The sequence below is a fragment of the Elgaria multicarinata genome, chromosome 2 (genome assembly GCF_023053635.1).
Source record: "Elgaria multicarinata webbii isolate HBS135686 ecotype San Diego chromosome 2, rElgMul1.1.pri, whole genome shotgun sequence".
NCBI classification, from domain to species: Eukaryota; Metazoa; Chordata; class Lepidosauria; order Squamata; family Anguidae; genus Elgaria; species Elgaria multicarinata.
Window position 1 is genome coordinate 171029960 of NC_086172.1, and position 18015 is coordinate 171047974.

General features: G+C 44.1%; 1 protein-coding gene across 2 annotated transcripts in view; it reads right to left on the bottom strand.

The window, feature by feature from the left end:
• Positions 1–18015, bottom strand: part of BRF1 (BRF1 RNA polymerase III transcription initiation factor subunit) — a 242979-nt gene that overhangs the window by 98617 nt on the left and 126347 nt on the right. For both annotated transcript variants that reach the window (XM_063118139.1, XM_063118140.1), the window contains 3 exons: positions 14967–15006; positions 14791–14883; positions 11772–12023 (listed from right to left, as the gene is read on the bottom strand). In XM_063118139.1, coding sequence (XP_062974209.1) covers positions 11772–12023; positions 14791–14883; positions 14967–15006 — 385 coding nt within the window. The remainder of the gene's footprint in view (positions 1–11771; positions 12024–14790; positions 14884–14966; positions 15007–18015) is intronic.

The following is an 18015-nucleotide window of genomic DNA, read 5'->3' on the forward strand; positions in this document are numbered from 1 at the left end:
CAGACCAATGAGAATAATAGTGTAAGCCTAGCATGTCCATCCAGAAGTGACTTCCATTGGACATACTCCCAGATACGTGTAGCCTAAGTTTCAGCTTAAGTTGATTATCCGTTGCATGAAATACCTCCTTTCGTTGGCACTGTATGGACTTCTTACAGATTTCAATGAGTAACTCCCAAGTTCTATTGTTTTGAGAAGGCGCACACATACATTCTCCCCATCACATTTGGCTGTCTTGTTTGCAATTAGCCATGGACTGAATTTAGAAATCTCAAATCCGTGCCCAACAGATTACCCACTGAATTACATTACCACTTTTCAGAGGAAGAGTTCCCAGAGCACAGTTGCTCAGCCACAGCTATGCTGCTAGTTGTATCAGTGATAGAAAGACAGGGTCCAAATGCTAGTAATAGAGGAGGAGGAGCTAAATGCAATTGTAAATGAATTATTTTTTCTCCCAACCTACTGATTTCATTCATAGTGACTTCGGAGAAGGCCTCGCTTATTATCTATGCAACTGCAGTCTTTAAATCAGATGCAACAACACCCTCCCAGCCATGTTCCCCAGCAACTGGTGTATATAGGCTTACTGCCTCTGATACTGGAGGTGGCACATACTGTAGCTATCAGGACTAGTAGCCATTGATAGCCTTCTCCTCCAGGAATTTATCCAACCTCCATTTAAAGCCATCCAAATTGGTGGCCATCACATCTTGTGGTAGTGAATTCCACAGTTTGACTATGCGGTGTATGAAGAACTACTTCCTTTTGTCTGTCCTGAATCTCCCACCAATCAGATTCACGGGATGACCCCATTGGGTTTTAGTATTATGAGAAGGGGAGAAAAATGTCTCCCTATCCATATTCTCTACACCATCCATCATTTTGTACACCTCTAACATGTCTCCTTTTAGCCTCCTTTTTCCCCAGCTGAACAATCCCAGCTGTTGTAACCTTCCCTCACAGGGGAGATGCTCCAGCGTCTTGATCATTTTAGTTGCCCTTCTCTGTGCTTCTTCCAGTTCTACAATATCATTTTTTTTTAGGTGTAGGGACTAGAACACAGTATTCTAAGCATGATCACATCATAGATTTCTATAAGGGCAGTATGATATTTTGTTGCTTAAGAACAAGAAAAGGTAATATGATAAGCTTTGATCAGACTGATCTAAATCTTCTCTTAATATTCTATATCTTTAAAATCTATAGGTTGTATTTCACACCACTGAGCTGCCTCCGCTTAATTAAAAGAAAAAGCGGTGACTGATATTACTGGGTGAAACTCTCCTCTAACGTCTGCAGAGTAGTGGTATGGAATGGGGATTTTTCCTCCACTTGCCTACCTGGGCTGTGGTTTGGGAGGCTATCTGAAGAACCCAGAGTGGGGGAACCCTGAATTTGTGTCACTATTGGGTACATGGTGTGACAATAATGCAAAGGGAACACATAATTTGGCACACTATGCAGTACTGTTTTTGCAGCAATCCACCACCCCAGTATAATGAAAGTAGTTCTCACAAGAGAAGTACTGGATAGATCATGCCCCTCGGCTGCCAGATCCACATGGCCAACCTCAACTCCCGATTTTAAAAGGCACCTAAGGCGCCAAGCACAAGAGCAAGCCTGCTAAGGGATCTTGAAGCAGTGACTCGGGAGAGAGGGAAGTTAAATGGGGACTATGGGGTCATCTACACCAAGCAAATATTCCACTATGAAAGTGGTATGAAAGCAGTATATAAAATGTAGGAGCCCCACTACTGTTTTATAGTGATATTGAAGTGCTCTGCAGGATCTATGCTACAGCTTTATAGTGGTAATGAAGTGCACTGACAACTGTTGGGGCCCACGACACATCTACACTAAGCAGGATATAACACTATGAAATTGTTATGAAAGCGGTATATGGTATGTGTCATGGGCCCCAACAGTTGTCAGTGCACTTCAATGCCGCTATAAAGCAGTAGTGTGGCTCCTGTATTTTATATACTGCTTTCATTCCACTTTCATAGTGGAATATTTGCTTGTGTAGATCAGCCCTCAGTCTTTGAATCTCCACGTTGCTCAAGGAAAGAACTCTTTAAACCAATAGGCCAGAGCAGGAGGCTGTCTAAACACTCGGAAAGCCCCGGGGCGAGTGTGTGGTGGCGTGGCGTTGATTATATGACGACACTGCAATCGTGTACCCACCCCGGGGCTTTCTGCCGAACCTGTGAAGAAAAAAAGTCAAGGACTTACCCCGACTTTTTTCTCCAGAGAGAGGCGAGGACGTGCAAGACGGCGTCAAGACAGCTCTGGGGTCGCACTGGAGGCGTGGCTGGGCAGTGCCTGGTGGAAGGTGGCCTGAGATTGGTCACCTTCCACCAGGAAGAGGGCAGGGCAGCTCCGCTCCCCAGATGGTCACGCAGAAAACCTGAGCACCCTCCTCAGCATTGGGATTACCTGACACTACCCCCAGGGCAGTGAAAGTGCAGGAGTTTTGACGGAACACAGCACCAACCCAGGACCATGAAGACACCCCACCAGGTTAGGTGATACTTCCTCACTACTATGGGCCTGTTCAGACAACACACTAAGCCACAGTTAAGCCATTAACCCTTTTACAGTAAATGGTTACTGAGGTTGTTTAAACCATGGATATGTAGACACTATAGTTAGGAATGGTTCACACAACATGCTAAGTCATGGTTCACACAATACACTAAGCCATAATGTTTAGCTCAAAATGCTTAACTGCCATGGCTTGACATGACGTATGAACAGGATCTATAAGTCCTAGTTGGTCTAGCAAGTAAACATGATCTAGAAGTTTCTAGAGCTGCCTTTGGTTTTCTCCCCCTCTGCCATCACTTCAGCCTTAATACGACAGAAGCTGGGTTTGACAAAGAGAAACAGCAGGAAAACGCTGGAGTTCACACATGCCCTAGCCTGTGCCTATTGCTTTGCTGGATCCTCAACCCAAGCCTGTAAATATACAAATCAGAACTATATCTGTATTGTAATGCATGATTTCTCCCATAATAACTATGTTAATTGGACTACATTTAGCCAAATGCCTTCACAGAAGAAGGAATGCTTTAAACGCTCGTTAAAATAAAAAAGGTCCCTTTTTTAAAATGCCAATAGGTAGATTGCAGATGATCGAGACTATTCATTTAAAGCAGAACCATTTCAACAGTACATTCTGCTTTATGAAGCAGGCATGAGACCGAAATAGACAAGCAACTTTAATGTGGTGGAAAGAAAAGGCGGAGGGGGGGGTGGGGAGGTGGAAGCAGCAGGGACAGCTGCAGAGAGAATAAACTAACTAGCATGAGAAATTAGCAATTTGGTGCCAGTGATGTGCTAGCTTTCTGCATTTCAATTACGACTCAGACTGAGCTGCAAAAAAAAAAACCACTGTAATGGAGATGATATGATGAATTTATAGATTTTGCTTGCTCTGCCCAAACCAACAGGTTACATAACTTGTGAAATCCTAATAACATGGCAACAGTGGGTTGTTGTTGTTGTTGTTGTTTCAATACGTCCCCAAGAGTAGAAGCGGTAGAGGCGCCTCGAAGCTTCGAGCTTCCATGCGTTCCATAAAGAGTACACTTTTCGGAAAACACAAAACAGGCTTTAATTCGGCTCAGTGCTTGTTACAGCATAAGGTAAAAATGAAAAGGGTGGATGGGGAGGGAACGGGGAGTACTTGTATACTAGCTTCCAAAGTCTCATACAAGGCACAGAGGAATGACATTCAGTCTGACTGTCAGCATGTCCTTCCTGCCTCTGGCAGGATTCAGGACATACAGGTGACAGGCAAACATCCTAGGGTTGGAGGAGTGGGGTGGGAGTCTTCCCCCCCCCTCTGGGCAGAGACACCCTCCTTGGGCATGGAGTGTTTCAAGGCTGGCTGGTTTTCGCCATACCAACAGTGCTTCCTGACCATCATACCTGGTTTCTGCATCAGGGCAATGAGGATGATCAGGGGTCTGGAAACAAAGCCCTATGAGGAAAGATTGAAAGAACTGGGCATGTTTAGTCTGGAGAAGAGAAGATTGAGGGGAGACATGACAGCACTCTTCAAATACTTGAAAGGTTGTCCCACAGAGGAGGGCCAGGATCTCTTCTCGATCATCCCAGAGTGCAGGACACGGAATAATGTGCTCAAGGTACAGGAAGCTAGATTCAGGCTGGACATCAGGAAAAACTTCCTGACTGTTAGAGCAGTGCGACAATGGAATCTGTTACCAAGGGAGGTCGTCAGCTTTCCCACACTAGAGGCATTCAAGAGGCAGCTGGATAACCATCTGTCAGGGATGCTTTAGGGTGGATTCCTGCATTGAGCAGGGGGTTGGACTCGATGGCCTTGTAGGCCCCTTCCAACTCTGCTATTCTATGATTCTATGATTACATTTAACAATTTGAGACCAAGGGGAAATGGCGGACTAGCAGTCCAGGCTCCACTTTATATGCTGAGAATGACAAAGAGTTAATTTGGATACACCCATAGTAAAGCTTGGGGAACTCCCTACCACTTTTTTTTTTAACATATGGGGAGCCTCGCTGGAAGATTGAGAACATCCCTCGTAGATGAGAAGTTGGCCACATTAAAAACAAACATGCCAATTCTGTATCATTTTCTAGGACCAGCACATCAATACCTTTTAACAAGCAAGGGGAGAAAGAGAGAGACGTATAAAAGTGAGTGAATGATGTGAAGTCAAAACTAAACCTTGTGAGATCTACAGTTAACTAGAACAACTATAAGAGCGTACGGCAACGGTGTGACACAGGAGAAATGTGAAATATTGCCACTCAAAAAGCTTTCGAAATTACATGGAAAACTCAATTGCCTTCTAAAGATTTATTGCACAACACTTAGCAAAACAAAATTCAATTGCAAGGATTTTTTTTTTTTTTTGGCACTACTTTACATAAAATCTCAATAAAACCTGAGCTGTAGCATAAAGAAGGCTAGCCTCTTCCTCATTAAAATGAAATATCGCCTAGCTTAAAAATAAGGTACGTGTTGGCTGGAGGTGATGGGAATTGTAGTTCAACACATCTGGAAGCGTGCCAGATGGGGGAAGGCGGGCATACTTTCTTGGCTAAACTAAACAAAAGAGCTTAAGATAATGGTACTGTCAATGTAACTAATAATATGGGGACCTCTTTAGCAGAGCTTTGCATCCTCCTCCCAGTGAGCCTAGAGAGGTCAAAGTAATAAAGAGAGGTCATCTAAGGCAAAATGTAAAACCGGCCCAGGGTTCCTCATATCTCTCTGTATTGATTGATCATTTGTCATGCTGTCTTCGAAACAGTTAACCCCAGCAAAATTCTATCTGTGTTCCCTTGTATCACCTCCTGCCAAGGGCGAGGTTTGTGGCTTCTCAACACAAGTTAATAAATCTTCATCCACAAATAGAAAGTGTGATGATAAGTCCTCTCACTGCTAGATACAGCTGCAAGCTTGACATTTCAGTCAATGCAATGATAACTGCTTAAATAACAGTCTTTTAATGGGTTTCATTTTCACATGAATCCAATGAAAACTCCATTTGATCGCCAAGTTTTCATTTTCGGTAATGTTTCTGTAATAATCAAGATCAATAGGATGGGTTTTTATGGTTATTGTAATAAGAGGTTTCTGGGTTAAAGGAAACGGGGAGAAACTAGCAGGGGGATCATTCTTTTTTGCTAGCTCTTAGTGACTGCTCAGCCAAATAATTGACTGTTATAAGCTCAGGAGGTGTGGACAAAGGATGCAATCCATCCACTGAGCCGGAGGCCTTTCCCTTCGCCCTCTAACTACTTCTAGGTCAAGTTCTTCCGAGCTTCACCCCCTTGATCATGCCCCTGCATGCACCTCTCCTGTACGATGACAAGAGTAGCCCATCAAAAGGAAGGATGAATTTCAGGGGTTGGTGGATACGTAACGAAAAAGAAGAATCCCGTCCTGGATACGCACAGACGGGTCAACTTCCAAGTGGAAGTCAGGAGAGGACAAAGTGTCTTTGTAGGCTAGATGGCAGCGAGGCCCTGAAGCCTCTGCGTCTCGAAAAAATATGCCACAAGATGAACAGAAGGAAGCAATCCAGTCGCTTAATGTGCCCAGGGGTAGCCAGTATGTGAATTTGTTCCACAGAAAAGTCTACAAAGAGAAAATGCTTGGTAGAAAACAACTTTTGTTGACACAGCAACACCACGTTCAAACACGCCCAAGTTTGCCAGAAGTGGATGCAGCCCTGCCAAGTTGATGAGTGACATCATAAATCATGATGTTCAGTAAAAGACCCCTGCCAAAATAGGGGGGAAACACAGCTGCATCCTTAAGGTACATTGCCGATGTTTATCATGTGTGAAGTGACTAGATCTCAAAACCCAAATTCAGCTTTTTTAAAGTGGATGATAATAATAGAGAATTGTTCGTTTCCGACTCTTCGTGACTTCATGGACCAGCCCACGCCAGAGCTTTCTGTCGTCTGTCGCCACCCCTAGCTCCCCCAAGGTCGAGTCCGTCACCTCCAGAATATCATCCATCCATCTTGCCTTTGGTCGGCCCCTCTTCCTTTTGCCTTTCACTTCCCCTACCATCAGCATCTTCTCCAAGTTATCCTGTCTTCTCATTATATGGCCAAAGTACTTCAGTTTTGCCTTTAATATCATTCCCTCAAGCAAGGAGTTTGGCTTTATTTCCTAGAGTATGGACTGGTTTGATCTTCTTGCAGTTCAAGGCACTCTCAGAATTTTCCTCCAACACCACAGTTCAAAAGCATCTATCTTCCTTCACTCAGCCTTCCTTATGGTCCAGCTCTCGCAGCCATAGGTTACTACGGGGAATATCATATTAACTCAAATGTCTATCCCTCTCTCCAGCAATACTTTCACAGTAGCTTGCAAAGCATAAGACAATAAAAAAAAAAACATCAACACAACATTAAAAAATAATCCAAATACTTTATAAAAGTCATACAACCATTCTGAATTCAGTTTCCGATTCCAGGCATTTTTCCATGAGGGAGAAAGTCGTTCTAAATGAGATTGTTTTGATTGTTTCCTAGAAGAGAAGCCTGAAGTAGCCAGAGAGCCTTGCCTAGGCACTGAGTTACAGAAGTTGAATGCCAATACCAAGAGGCTCTTGTCCTTTTTGCCAAGATATTTTGATGATTAATTTATTTATTTATTATTGCATTTATATCCCACCTTTTTTCCTGCAAGGAACCCAAGGCGGCATACATAATCCTCCTCCTCCTCTCTGCTTTATCCTCACAACAACAACCCTGTGAGGTGGGTTGGGCTGAGAGTCTGCGACTGGCCTGAAGTCACCCAGTGGGTTTCCATGGCCGAGTGGGGACTAGAACCAAGATCTCCCAACTCCCAATCCAATACTCTAGCCACTACACCACACTAGCTCTTGATGATGACGACGACTATTTACATGCATTCTCTGACTTTCCTCCACGAAAGTCAAGGTGGCCTACACACCAAAAAACCCCTGTTGTTTAATCCTCACAACAACCCTATGTGGTAGATTAGACTGAGAGATAACAGTTCGTCCAAGGTCACCCAATGAGCTTCATGGCCGAGTAGGAATTTGAACCCAGGTCTCCCGAGTTCTAGCATGACATTGGAACCACTAAACCACACAGGGCCCTGCAGGTGAACTTCTGATAACTGTGGCACCCTCAGTAGAACCTCCATTGGTGAACTTAAAGCCCAGAGTCAAGTGAGAAGGGAGAAGGTCACCAGCACTCAAATAGGGCTTTAGAAGGTCAACACCAGCACCAAATGGTAAACAGCACAGCTCATGAGTACAGAAGTGATGTGGCCTTTTAGGCGAGAACCAGGAAGATCTTTTATCTTGGGAACATAGGAAGCTGCCCAAAGGAAGCATGACTGGGACCAGCACTGTATTTCCTTTCAGTTCCATGTTGAAACATTTTTATTTGCCCAACCAGTGGTCCATCTAACTCAGCACCATCTACACTGATAGGTAGCAGTTCTCCAGGGTCTCCTACAGGCAGATGCCAAAGACTGAACCCAGGTTCTTTTTCATGCAAAGCCTGTGTTCTACCACTGACTTACAGCCCCTCTTTGAAGAGAGGGTGTCAGTGGAAAAAGGCACTCTCTTCCTCTACTGCCGAGAGCAATACAAATCAAGGACCACCTCCAATCCACAAACCTTCTCCGCTTAAAGAACAGGTTGTCCATCTACCCGCAACACAAGGGGCCCTTTTATATATTAGACAAAATGCATGAGAAGTTCTTCTTCTCTCCCTGTTCCAACAAACATGTGAAATCAACTCTGGTTTGTTAAGGTTTGCACATTTCCCTCAAGATCAGCCTCAACCATCAGTAGTGGTGTACTGGAGCCAGGACTCAGAGACACAGCACCAGCACTTTTTTATTAGCAGGGACACTGACATCACCTGCCACCCCCCTTCATACCTTTCTGTCCCCTCTAAGCTTAGCTGGAATCCTCACACTAGCAGGAGGTGGTGGTGGGGGTAATGAATTATCTCAGTTAAAAAATATTGTTCCTTGTAATTGCAAAGTAACCTGGGGTGGCTTGATCTTCAATGAGCAATTAGCTTTACAAAAGACTTGCTCCTAGTGGAAATGAAATCAGCTAGAACTGTGTTGTTGTTTTTTTATGGATCAACACAACTGCCTGCATTTTTGGTCTCTCCCTAGGGGGAGGGGTTATAGGGATTGTCATGATGAGAGCCTGCACGTCAAAATTTACCACTACAACATGGCCAACATGGCCAGACACCCCCAAGAAAGTGTGCATGTTTCCACGAGCACGTGCAGCTGACTCAAATGCAAAGTTGTTGTTTCATTCAGAAAAAAAGTCCATTGCTGCCTGCAACCTGAGCCTTTCAGCATCGAAAAGAACATGTAGAAGAACATAGGTTTTTATGTGCAACTTGCAAAAAAAAAAAGGGGGGGAAAGCAACAAACCACATCATCTGCAATTTGTAGCAAAGGCTCCAGATATCCGAAATTGTGTATGGAGCAGTTGGGGGAGGGGAATGAAGGAGAATGCCAACATTACCGTGCCGGCTGCAGCAAGATTTTCACATCTCATTAACGACATAATGAAGGCTCAATCACAGATACAATGGTCTATAAAGACTGCCAAATTTATGAGCTACGCACACAAGGTTTGCTTCGAAAGGTTTGCTTCGACCGAGATTTATCATCGCTCACTTAGAGAGACCTTTTCAGCATGATACGGTACACGGAATATACATTAAGAGCAAGCCGAAAGCAATTTGCACATTTTCAGAGGATTTCGTTTGGGCAACCCGCATGCCGAAGGGGTCACACGTAAAGGGTTTTGACAAGTGGCACTAAGGAATATAAAAATAAGGCAGGCCTCAGAAAGAGCAAAGGGAGGAGTGGCTGGGATCAGGGACACTGTTGGCAAGTAGCATGATTTACCTTGAGGCAAAGAGCAAAATGAAGACAGGTAATTCTAAAGCAAACAACATTTTCAAGTTAACAGCAGGTGGAAATACAGCAATGACCTATACTTGGGAGTCCTCAAACTTTTGCAGTTGATAGGTATATTTGGAATTGTGAGGGTTTCATGGACGCTCTCACAAAATGGCTGCCCAAAATGGCTGTCATGATCAGTATGGCTGGTCGCAAAAGAGTCATTTCCCAGAAGGCAAACTGATGAGGCTAAAGGAGAAGGAACTTGCCCAAGAACCTAGGTACAAGGCAGAGGTGGAGTCAGAGCAAAACAGAAAACCCAAATAAAGATGACGCTGGAGGTGTCCTCTTTGCGTTGCAGCAGACAAGTGAGCCAGTTAAAAAATAAAAGTTAATGCAACCTAATTGAGACTTAAACTTGGAGGGCTTCTGAAGATCAAGATGTGCATTTGCAGTGGTGTACAAAGTGCGGATAAAAGGCATGTGTAAAAACGCTTGAGATGCGGAAAGAACAAGGCTCAGCAGTGGCATGGAGGGACAGAGGAAGGAGAAGGAGCTGAGCTGGTTGCAGAAGACAGAAGAACAGATGCCACTGTCTCTGAAAGTGGAGCAGAAAAGCAAGCTTTCCATCCTTCATTAAGTATAGTTAAACAATGGAATTCACTACTGCAAGACAGAGTGATGGCCACCAGCTTGGAGAGCTTTAAGAGATAAATTCATGGAAGAAGGATATTAATGGTTAGTAGTTGTGATGGTTATACGCTACCTCCAGTATCAGAGGCAGTATGCCTATGTACACCACTTGCTGAGGAACATGGGCTGGAGGGTGCTGTTGCTAGGGATGATGGGAGTTGGCTAGGGATGATGGGAGTTGTAGGCCAAAACATCAGGTGGGCCACAAACTGCCCACCCCCAATCTAGGAACATAGCAAGAGCTGGCTAAGAACAAGGCTTCATGCAGCCCAGAATTCTGTTTTCCCCAGGGAAACAATCAGATAGTTCCCGGAAGGCCACAGAAGGGAATTTTGGATGATGAACATCATCAGATGGGGAGGACGACCATGTTTCCTTACTGTTGCTTCTTTCCCCTGCTTCTGTCCCACAACCCTTCCTCTTTCTTTACATGGGGAAGAAAGAGGAAGTAAACAATGACCATGTGGCCTATTCAGTGGGCGTTTTAAATCCTGCTGCTTCTCCTGCACGCAGTAGGAAATGGCGGGACATTTCACTACAGCCAAAAAAGTCGGAGTTTCCTGGTCTTTTTTTTTTGCAACGGAAAAACGAGCAGAAGGAGTGGGAGATGCACGGGAGGTGGACAGCGGCGTCAAAAGGACCCACGAAAAACCATGAGTGCCCAGTAACAAGTGTGTGATAAAATCCTCATCGGATATGTCTTTCTTGATGTCACTATACAAGACTGGACAAAGGTATAATGAATTGTAAACAGCCCGAGAGAAGATGGTTTTAAAAAAATCTGAGCAAATGTAATGACAGATAACATAACATGAATACAAACTCAGCCCAAGGCAGTATGAGAACCTACAAATGTTCCAAAAGCATTCACACCAATATTCATGAACCTTCAGAGTGCAAGCATAGGCATATCAAAGTAATGGCAAAATACGTAAAATATTAAGGAAAAAAACAGGCGGAATCTGCTCAGCCTAGGGCTTTAATAATTCTCAGGAGAGAAACAAAAGCAATTCCTGTTCATTATATGGACAACATATGTTAGTATGTATGCTATTAATTCTAAACATATTTTCCAGGAAAGCACAACATAATGCAGGCAGTTAGTAAAAATATGCACTATGGAAAGGTGGTCTTCAGTGTCCAATCCGATGCATGCTTAAGCATTAAAAAATCCTTATAAATCTCAGCAGCCCCATGTATTGCACCCTAAGCCTCCCAAGACACCCCCATGATCACCATTCCTTTCTAACGTAAGATCTATTAGCAGTTCGTTACTTGTCCTTGTCAAAACCAGCTATTATGAAACTAATTAGGGTACAGCATCTTCTAGGTCAGCATCATCTAGGTTGGCAGGGGCATGCAGTGAGTTGTAGTCGAGCACTTCTGGAAGGCATCAGGTTGAGGAAGGCTGAACTAGATGTACTATTCCCCATACAGCTGTTATGAGTTTCACCCCATCCTGGAACTGCCAGCCTGGAAGATCATTGGGCTGGTGGAAAAACACCAACACCAAAATTGCCCACCAGCATCCCAGATGACACAGAATCCCCAACACCAAATTTGTACACGGAAGTGAAATTCCACAGTGAACAACCCAAGCCTTGCCATGTTTCATTAACCCAATTCGAAAGTGCAACTCAGCTCCTACTTACTGTGTTCTCGATCCTTCGTCAATATACACTCTTTTATGGATTCTGTTATCCCAAGGCTGGCCGCAGTAGGGAGAGGGCCAAGAAGTGATTCCAGGGCAGGTGGCCTTACAGAAGCTTCTTTTTCTTTTACGTTATCTTTATCAAGAAGTTCACTGTAAAAGTCCTTGTTTAAATGGTTGGCAGCTGCTTCCAGTTCTTCATCTTCTCCCTCGTCATCTCCAAATATAATTGAGGTAGTGTCTTCCATGCAATCTATAAAGGCAGGGGATGAAATCATGTCATCCAATGCATTCAAGCGGAGATCACAGAATCATAGAATAGCAGAGTTGGAAGGGGCCTACAAGGCCATCGAGTCCAACTCCCTACTCCCTACTCAATGCAGGAATCCACCCTAAAGCATCCTTGACAGATGGTTATCCAGCTGCCTCTTGAATGCCTCTAGTGTGGGAGAGCCCACAACCTCCCTAGGTAACTGATTCCATTGTTGTACTGCTCTAACAGTCAGGAAGTTTTTCCTGATGTCCAGCTGGAATCTGGCTTCCTTTAACTTGAGCCCGTTATTCCGTGTCCTGCACTCTGGGAGGATCAAGAAGAGATCCTGGCCCTCCTCTGTGTGACAACCTTTTAAGTATTTGAAGAGTGCTATCATGTCTCCCCTCAGTCTTCTCTTCTCCAGGCTAAACATGCCCAGTTCTTTCAGTCTCTCTTCATAGGGCTTTGTTTCCAGACCCCTGATCATCCTGGTTGCCCTCCTCTGAACACGCTCCAGCTTGTCTGCGTCCTTCTTGAATTGTGGAGCCCAGAACTGGACGCAGTACTCTAGATGAGGCCTAACCAGGGCCGAATAGAGAGGAACCAGTACCTCACGTGATTTGGAAGCTATACTTCTATTAATGCAGCCCAAAATAGCATTTGCCTTTCTTGCTGCCACATCACACTGTTGGCTCATATTCAGTTTGTGATCCACAATTCCAAGATGTGCTACATGCCACCAGGAGGCTTCTTCAATGTACAATCCTATGCATGTAATCCTACACATCCAGCTGTAATGAAGGGCTCACCACATCTGAGGCTTTACCATTGTGGCCGGGACTTCAAGTGAATTTCTATATGGAGTTGAGGAATGAATCCCTCCATTTATCCACGGCAATAGCTCTCATGATGGCGCTAATAATCAACCCTTTCTGAAGAAGCTACTCGCGAAACAGGTTGAAAATATACCGGATGCCTGTATATTCTCTTTATAAACAACATTGTCAAATAGTTTATTCTCTTTGTATAAAACATCTCCACTTAGCATATGCTCCTGATCACCGACTGTTTAACTGTTGTTTAAACACTCCTTATTCAGGTGTGTCAGCTTAAAATAAACTGTATCAATGTTATTTCATGTTTCAGTGATATTATATGTATAGAATTTAAAAATTGATGTATGAGATAAAAAGTATTCTCTTACCCCAGCTTGGATAATCATTAAAGACTAGTAGTTGTGTGCCTTGTGCATTATATATTTGTTTGATTTTGTCAACTGCTGCCTTCTGCACTGATTTACTAGTTATCAAATGTGTTAAAGGAGAGATGTGCTACGGGCTGCCAGGAGGCTTCTTCAGTGGGCAATCCTGTGCATGTTTAAGTATTAAAAAGTCCTTACAACTCTCAGCAGCTCCAGCTGCACAGTATTGTGCCCTGTTACCCAAGAACACCCCGGGATCACTATTCCTTTCTAATGTAAGATCTATTAGCAGTTCATTACTTGTCCTTGACAAAAGAACAGAGCCTCCGTACTAAAAAGTCAAACTCCTTGGGTCATTTCTTTTCAACCCATTAATTAAAAAAGAGAGAAGGGGGGAGGGAAACCCAGTAATATTTGAAAGTTGATAAGCAAGCATGTATCACTACATAATCCATAGTAACCTGTATGCACAAGCATTCTGGACTTTCTTAGCTCAGTAACAGACTGACTGACAATTTTCTCACAAAGTTGTCTACTTTACTTATTTACTTCCACCAAAAGTGTCAACATAATCACTGAACAATTCATAATGTATAAACTAGATGTGTTAGTAATTCTAACACATTTTCCAGTCATGTGCCAACTTGGTGTGTGCGGCTCTTATTAAGGACTGGTTTATGAAGCAGCCTGTGAACCAGCCATCACTTGTGAAACCTCCACTTGACTGTACTGCAGACATCTCCAATAGCTATTGGTACTTGCAAAAATTTCTCCCACCCCCACCTGGCAGCTGTCTGAAGGTTACTTGCAATTCACTTATTCACTGTTCTGTAGTGCCTTAAGCTGGAAGACCACAATCACTTTTGAAAGCTCCCTCAGCAATAACGTCATTTGAACGATGACATATTGACGCATTGAGATGTGTCATTCTGCAATCTTCCCTTTTTATTTTTAAATCAATGGAGTCAGACAAGGATGGCCATTGTCACTCCTTTTTACCTCTTTCCTACATTTCCAAGTTTTGCAACTCTGCAGTGATTGAAAACTCCCAAATGTTTGAGAAGGGAAATGAAGCTAACCAGACCCCATACTTTCATATGTTGGTAGCAGGGCAAATGCATCAACCTGCTCTCACAAATCTCCATGCCTTTTCCCTTCCCTACCAGCTGTTTGATTTCCCTCCCAAAACTCTGTAAAACGGAATTCAACTTCTCAATGCAGCTTGTCACGGCTGACATCCCTAGTAGGGGGTCACACGCACACCCACTATTCTGCTAAAGCAACCTTCCCCAACCTGATGCTTTCCAACTGTGTTGGACTACAACTCCCATCCATCCTCAGCCAGCATGGTCAATGGTCATGCTGGGTGCAGATGATGGGAGTTGCACCAGATTGATGAAGGCTGTACTAGAAAATATATCATTCCACCCTTGACTTTCTGGCTCAGAAGAGGAAGGCTTCCTGTAGTCAAACTGGCTATGTTTATATAGCCAAAATATAAAACGGCTAAAAAATCCCTCTTGCATTTTAACGTTTTACCAATCAATGGATTTTATACAGACTTACCATCTTTACTGTAATTTGCATAAACTCCTTTTGCTTTTGGCCTGCTATTTTCTAACTCAATCTCTATTTCATCTTGGTAGCTTGATATTTCACCTGCAGTAAATACAAGCACAGTGTCACCAATTGCAAAGCAAATGCGGCATAAATGAGTAGGTTCTATGAAAGATAGCTCCTACCTTCTAACTCTTCAAGCTTTTTTGACAGTTCCTTCTCAAGCTGGAAAAAGAAAGAAATGAGCAACAGAATTAAACGTTAAACTAGGAAAATTTACTAACACCAACAATCCTTTCAATCCTTTGAAAGATGTACCCTGTGATGGGACTGACAACAAGAAAAAACACAGTATGATTTAGCATGATCTCAATAAATTAGAATTGCATTCAGAAGGGTTTGCACAGAAATCCTCTGCTACTTGCACTGTACAATACAAGTTGTCGTTCAATCATGGGTGGTTGTTAAGTGCAAACCCTGAACTATGGTTTAAGCAAAGATTGTTAACCATGAACAACCCAGAGTTCACAATTCAACAACAAACCATGGCTTCTTCTTCTTAGTTGTTTGTAGTTAAGAACCCACAGTTATTTATTTAATTAATTAATTGCATTTCTATCCCACCTTTTTCCTCCAAGGAACCCAAGATGGCGTACATAACCCTCCTCCTCCTCATTTTATCCTCACAACAACAACCCTGTGAGGTAGGTTAGGCTGAGAGTCTGTGAGTGGCTCAAAGTCACCCAGTGGGCTTCCATAGCCGAGTGGGGACCAGAACCCGGATTTCCCGACTCCCAGTCCAACACTTTAGCCACTACACCACACAGTTAAACCATAGTCTAGGATTCACATGTAACAACAACTCACAATTCAACAACCGACGATTCAATGACAACCCATACTCAACACACATTCTGAGTAGTCATTACGTGCAAACCAGTCCAATGGCTTTCATGTACCATTTTATTGTCTGCGGCTGTCATAGTGATATAAACGGCATTTATAGCCATCACAAACTGTCTATTTATCAAAAGGTCATACTTAATTCATGACATTTATAGGGCTTAATATTCAATAGGATTTCCAATTTAGTCTCCACAATCTGGGTATGCAGATTTTGTCAGTAGCCAAATCAGTGCACATACACAAGTGCCTGAATGCACTGTCCACCATGGCTGTTGAACTGGGAACATCTCTCTCCCTAAACACAAAACTGTCTTGCCTGTACTGGAAAAACAAAAGTCCAGGCAATTGATTTAATTGCATGTCCTCCAGCTCTAGCATTCTGACAGTAAATAACCTTTCCCTCTGTATTTTCCTCACACAATTCGTAATTATATAAACCTCTATGTCAACAGTTTTCTAAACCATACCCCCTAACCTCCTGATCTGTTCCTTATAAGAACGCTGCTCAGCCTTTTCATCACTCTAGCTGCCATTTTCTGTCTCGTTTCCAGCTCTGCAATGTTTTCTTTCACCGTGAAGCTGCCTGACACAGAATCAGCCCATAGTTCTATCTAGTCCAGAACTGTCTGCTCTGACACACCTTGGCTCTCAGGAAGAGATGTCTCCCAGCTCTGCTGCTACCTGAGATCTGTTTGACTCAACCTGTGCTCTACCACAGCTGCAGGCCCTCCCATTTCCATATGAAACAAACAGAACTGTAAGCAACATTCCAAACGTGTCTATGCAAAAATTCATATCTGTCAATACTTGCTGATTTATTTTTAACAATTTTTACCCTAATCATTCCCAATATTGAATTTGCTTCTCTCTGTACCTGCTGCAGCACATTCAGCTGATGTTTTCAGTCAGCTGTCCACTATGACCCCAAGACCTCTTTCTGGGGCAGGAGCAACCCATATATAGCCTACAGGAAGCTGCTGTATACCAGGTCACCCTAGATCAGCCTTTCTCAACCTGGGCGCTCCAGATGTGTTGGACTACAACTCCCAGAATGCCCCAGTGGCTGGGGCATTCTGGGAGATGCAGTCCTACACATCTGGAGCGCCCCAGGTTGAGAACCACTGCCCTAGATGGACACTACTGTGCCCATCTACAGTGGTGGTGCCTATTTTGACTCCAACAGGACTCAGCTAGAAGACTTCCCCATCATCTGCTACCTGATCCCGTTTAACAGGAAATGACAAGGATAGAACTAGAGACTTCCTTCATACAAAGCATGTGCTCAGCCCATATGTGAAGTTAAGACTTTTTTTCGTCCCAGCATGCATCACTCTGGCATTTACCATATGGTAAATCTCTTCTGCCGCTCTTTTGCCACCCATTCTGGAAAGATCCTTTTTTGGATCAGCCCCAGCTGCCTCTCTCCTGGGAGGTGAGCAAGAAGAGACGTTGGAAACTGTCTTATACTGAATCAGAACAAAATGTCCTAAACACGAGAAAGGGTAGTTGGTAACTGCCGTAAATCAGGGTCCAACAAACAAGTAGACAGGAACACAGGAAGGTGCTTTATACTGAGCCAGACCATTGGTCCTTCCAGCCCAAGGTTGTTGACCCTGCCTGTCAGCAGGTCTCCGGGGTTTCAGGCAGGATTCTTTCCTAGCCCTACCTGGAGACACTGGGGTTTGAGCATGGGACACTGAAAATGCCAAAAAGGTGTTCTACCACTGAGCTAGGGTAGTTCTACTTTCAGATATGTGTAGGGGCTGGCCCTTCTATGAAGCAGCCTGATGCGGGCGCATCAAGCGGCAAAATTTGGGAACAGCAGCAAGCAGCAGCCGCTCACTCACATGCCTCCCACCCACCTGAACTGCTTGGGCAGCCGTACAGGTGCACTAACCTTGGTCCCACTGCTTCTTGTACTGGCCAGTTACCTGCATGGCCAGTCAGCTGGCTGGCTATGCAGGTCGCCGGTGGGATCAAGACTGGATGAGGTCTTGCGAGACTCTCGCTTCTTGTCCCGGAAGCCTCACAAGACAGACAGGTTGCTATAACTGTGCTGCAATGGAAGAACTGAGGGATTGGGCAGGAGCCCTCCTAGATATGCACAGCAGGATGGCGGGGGAGGGTTCCTGCCAAAATTCTCAGCTATAGAATGTTCCCGAAACAATGCTCTGTGCCCATATGTGTGATGCACAAAGACCACGAAGAAGAATTGAGAGTTCCAGGGAAGACAGGGCATGCATACGCACACCAACCCCCACCCCCAAACTGTCAGGTAAAAGGAAAGGCAGCAACAGCCGGGGGGGGGGGGGAGGGGGCAGAGCTCAC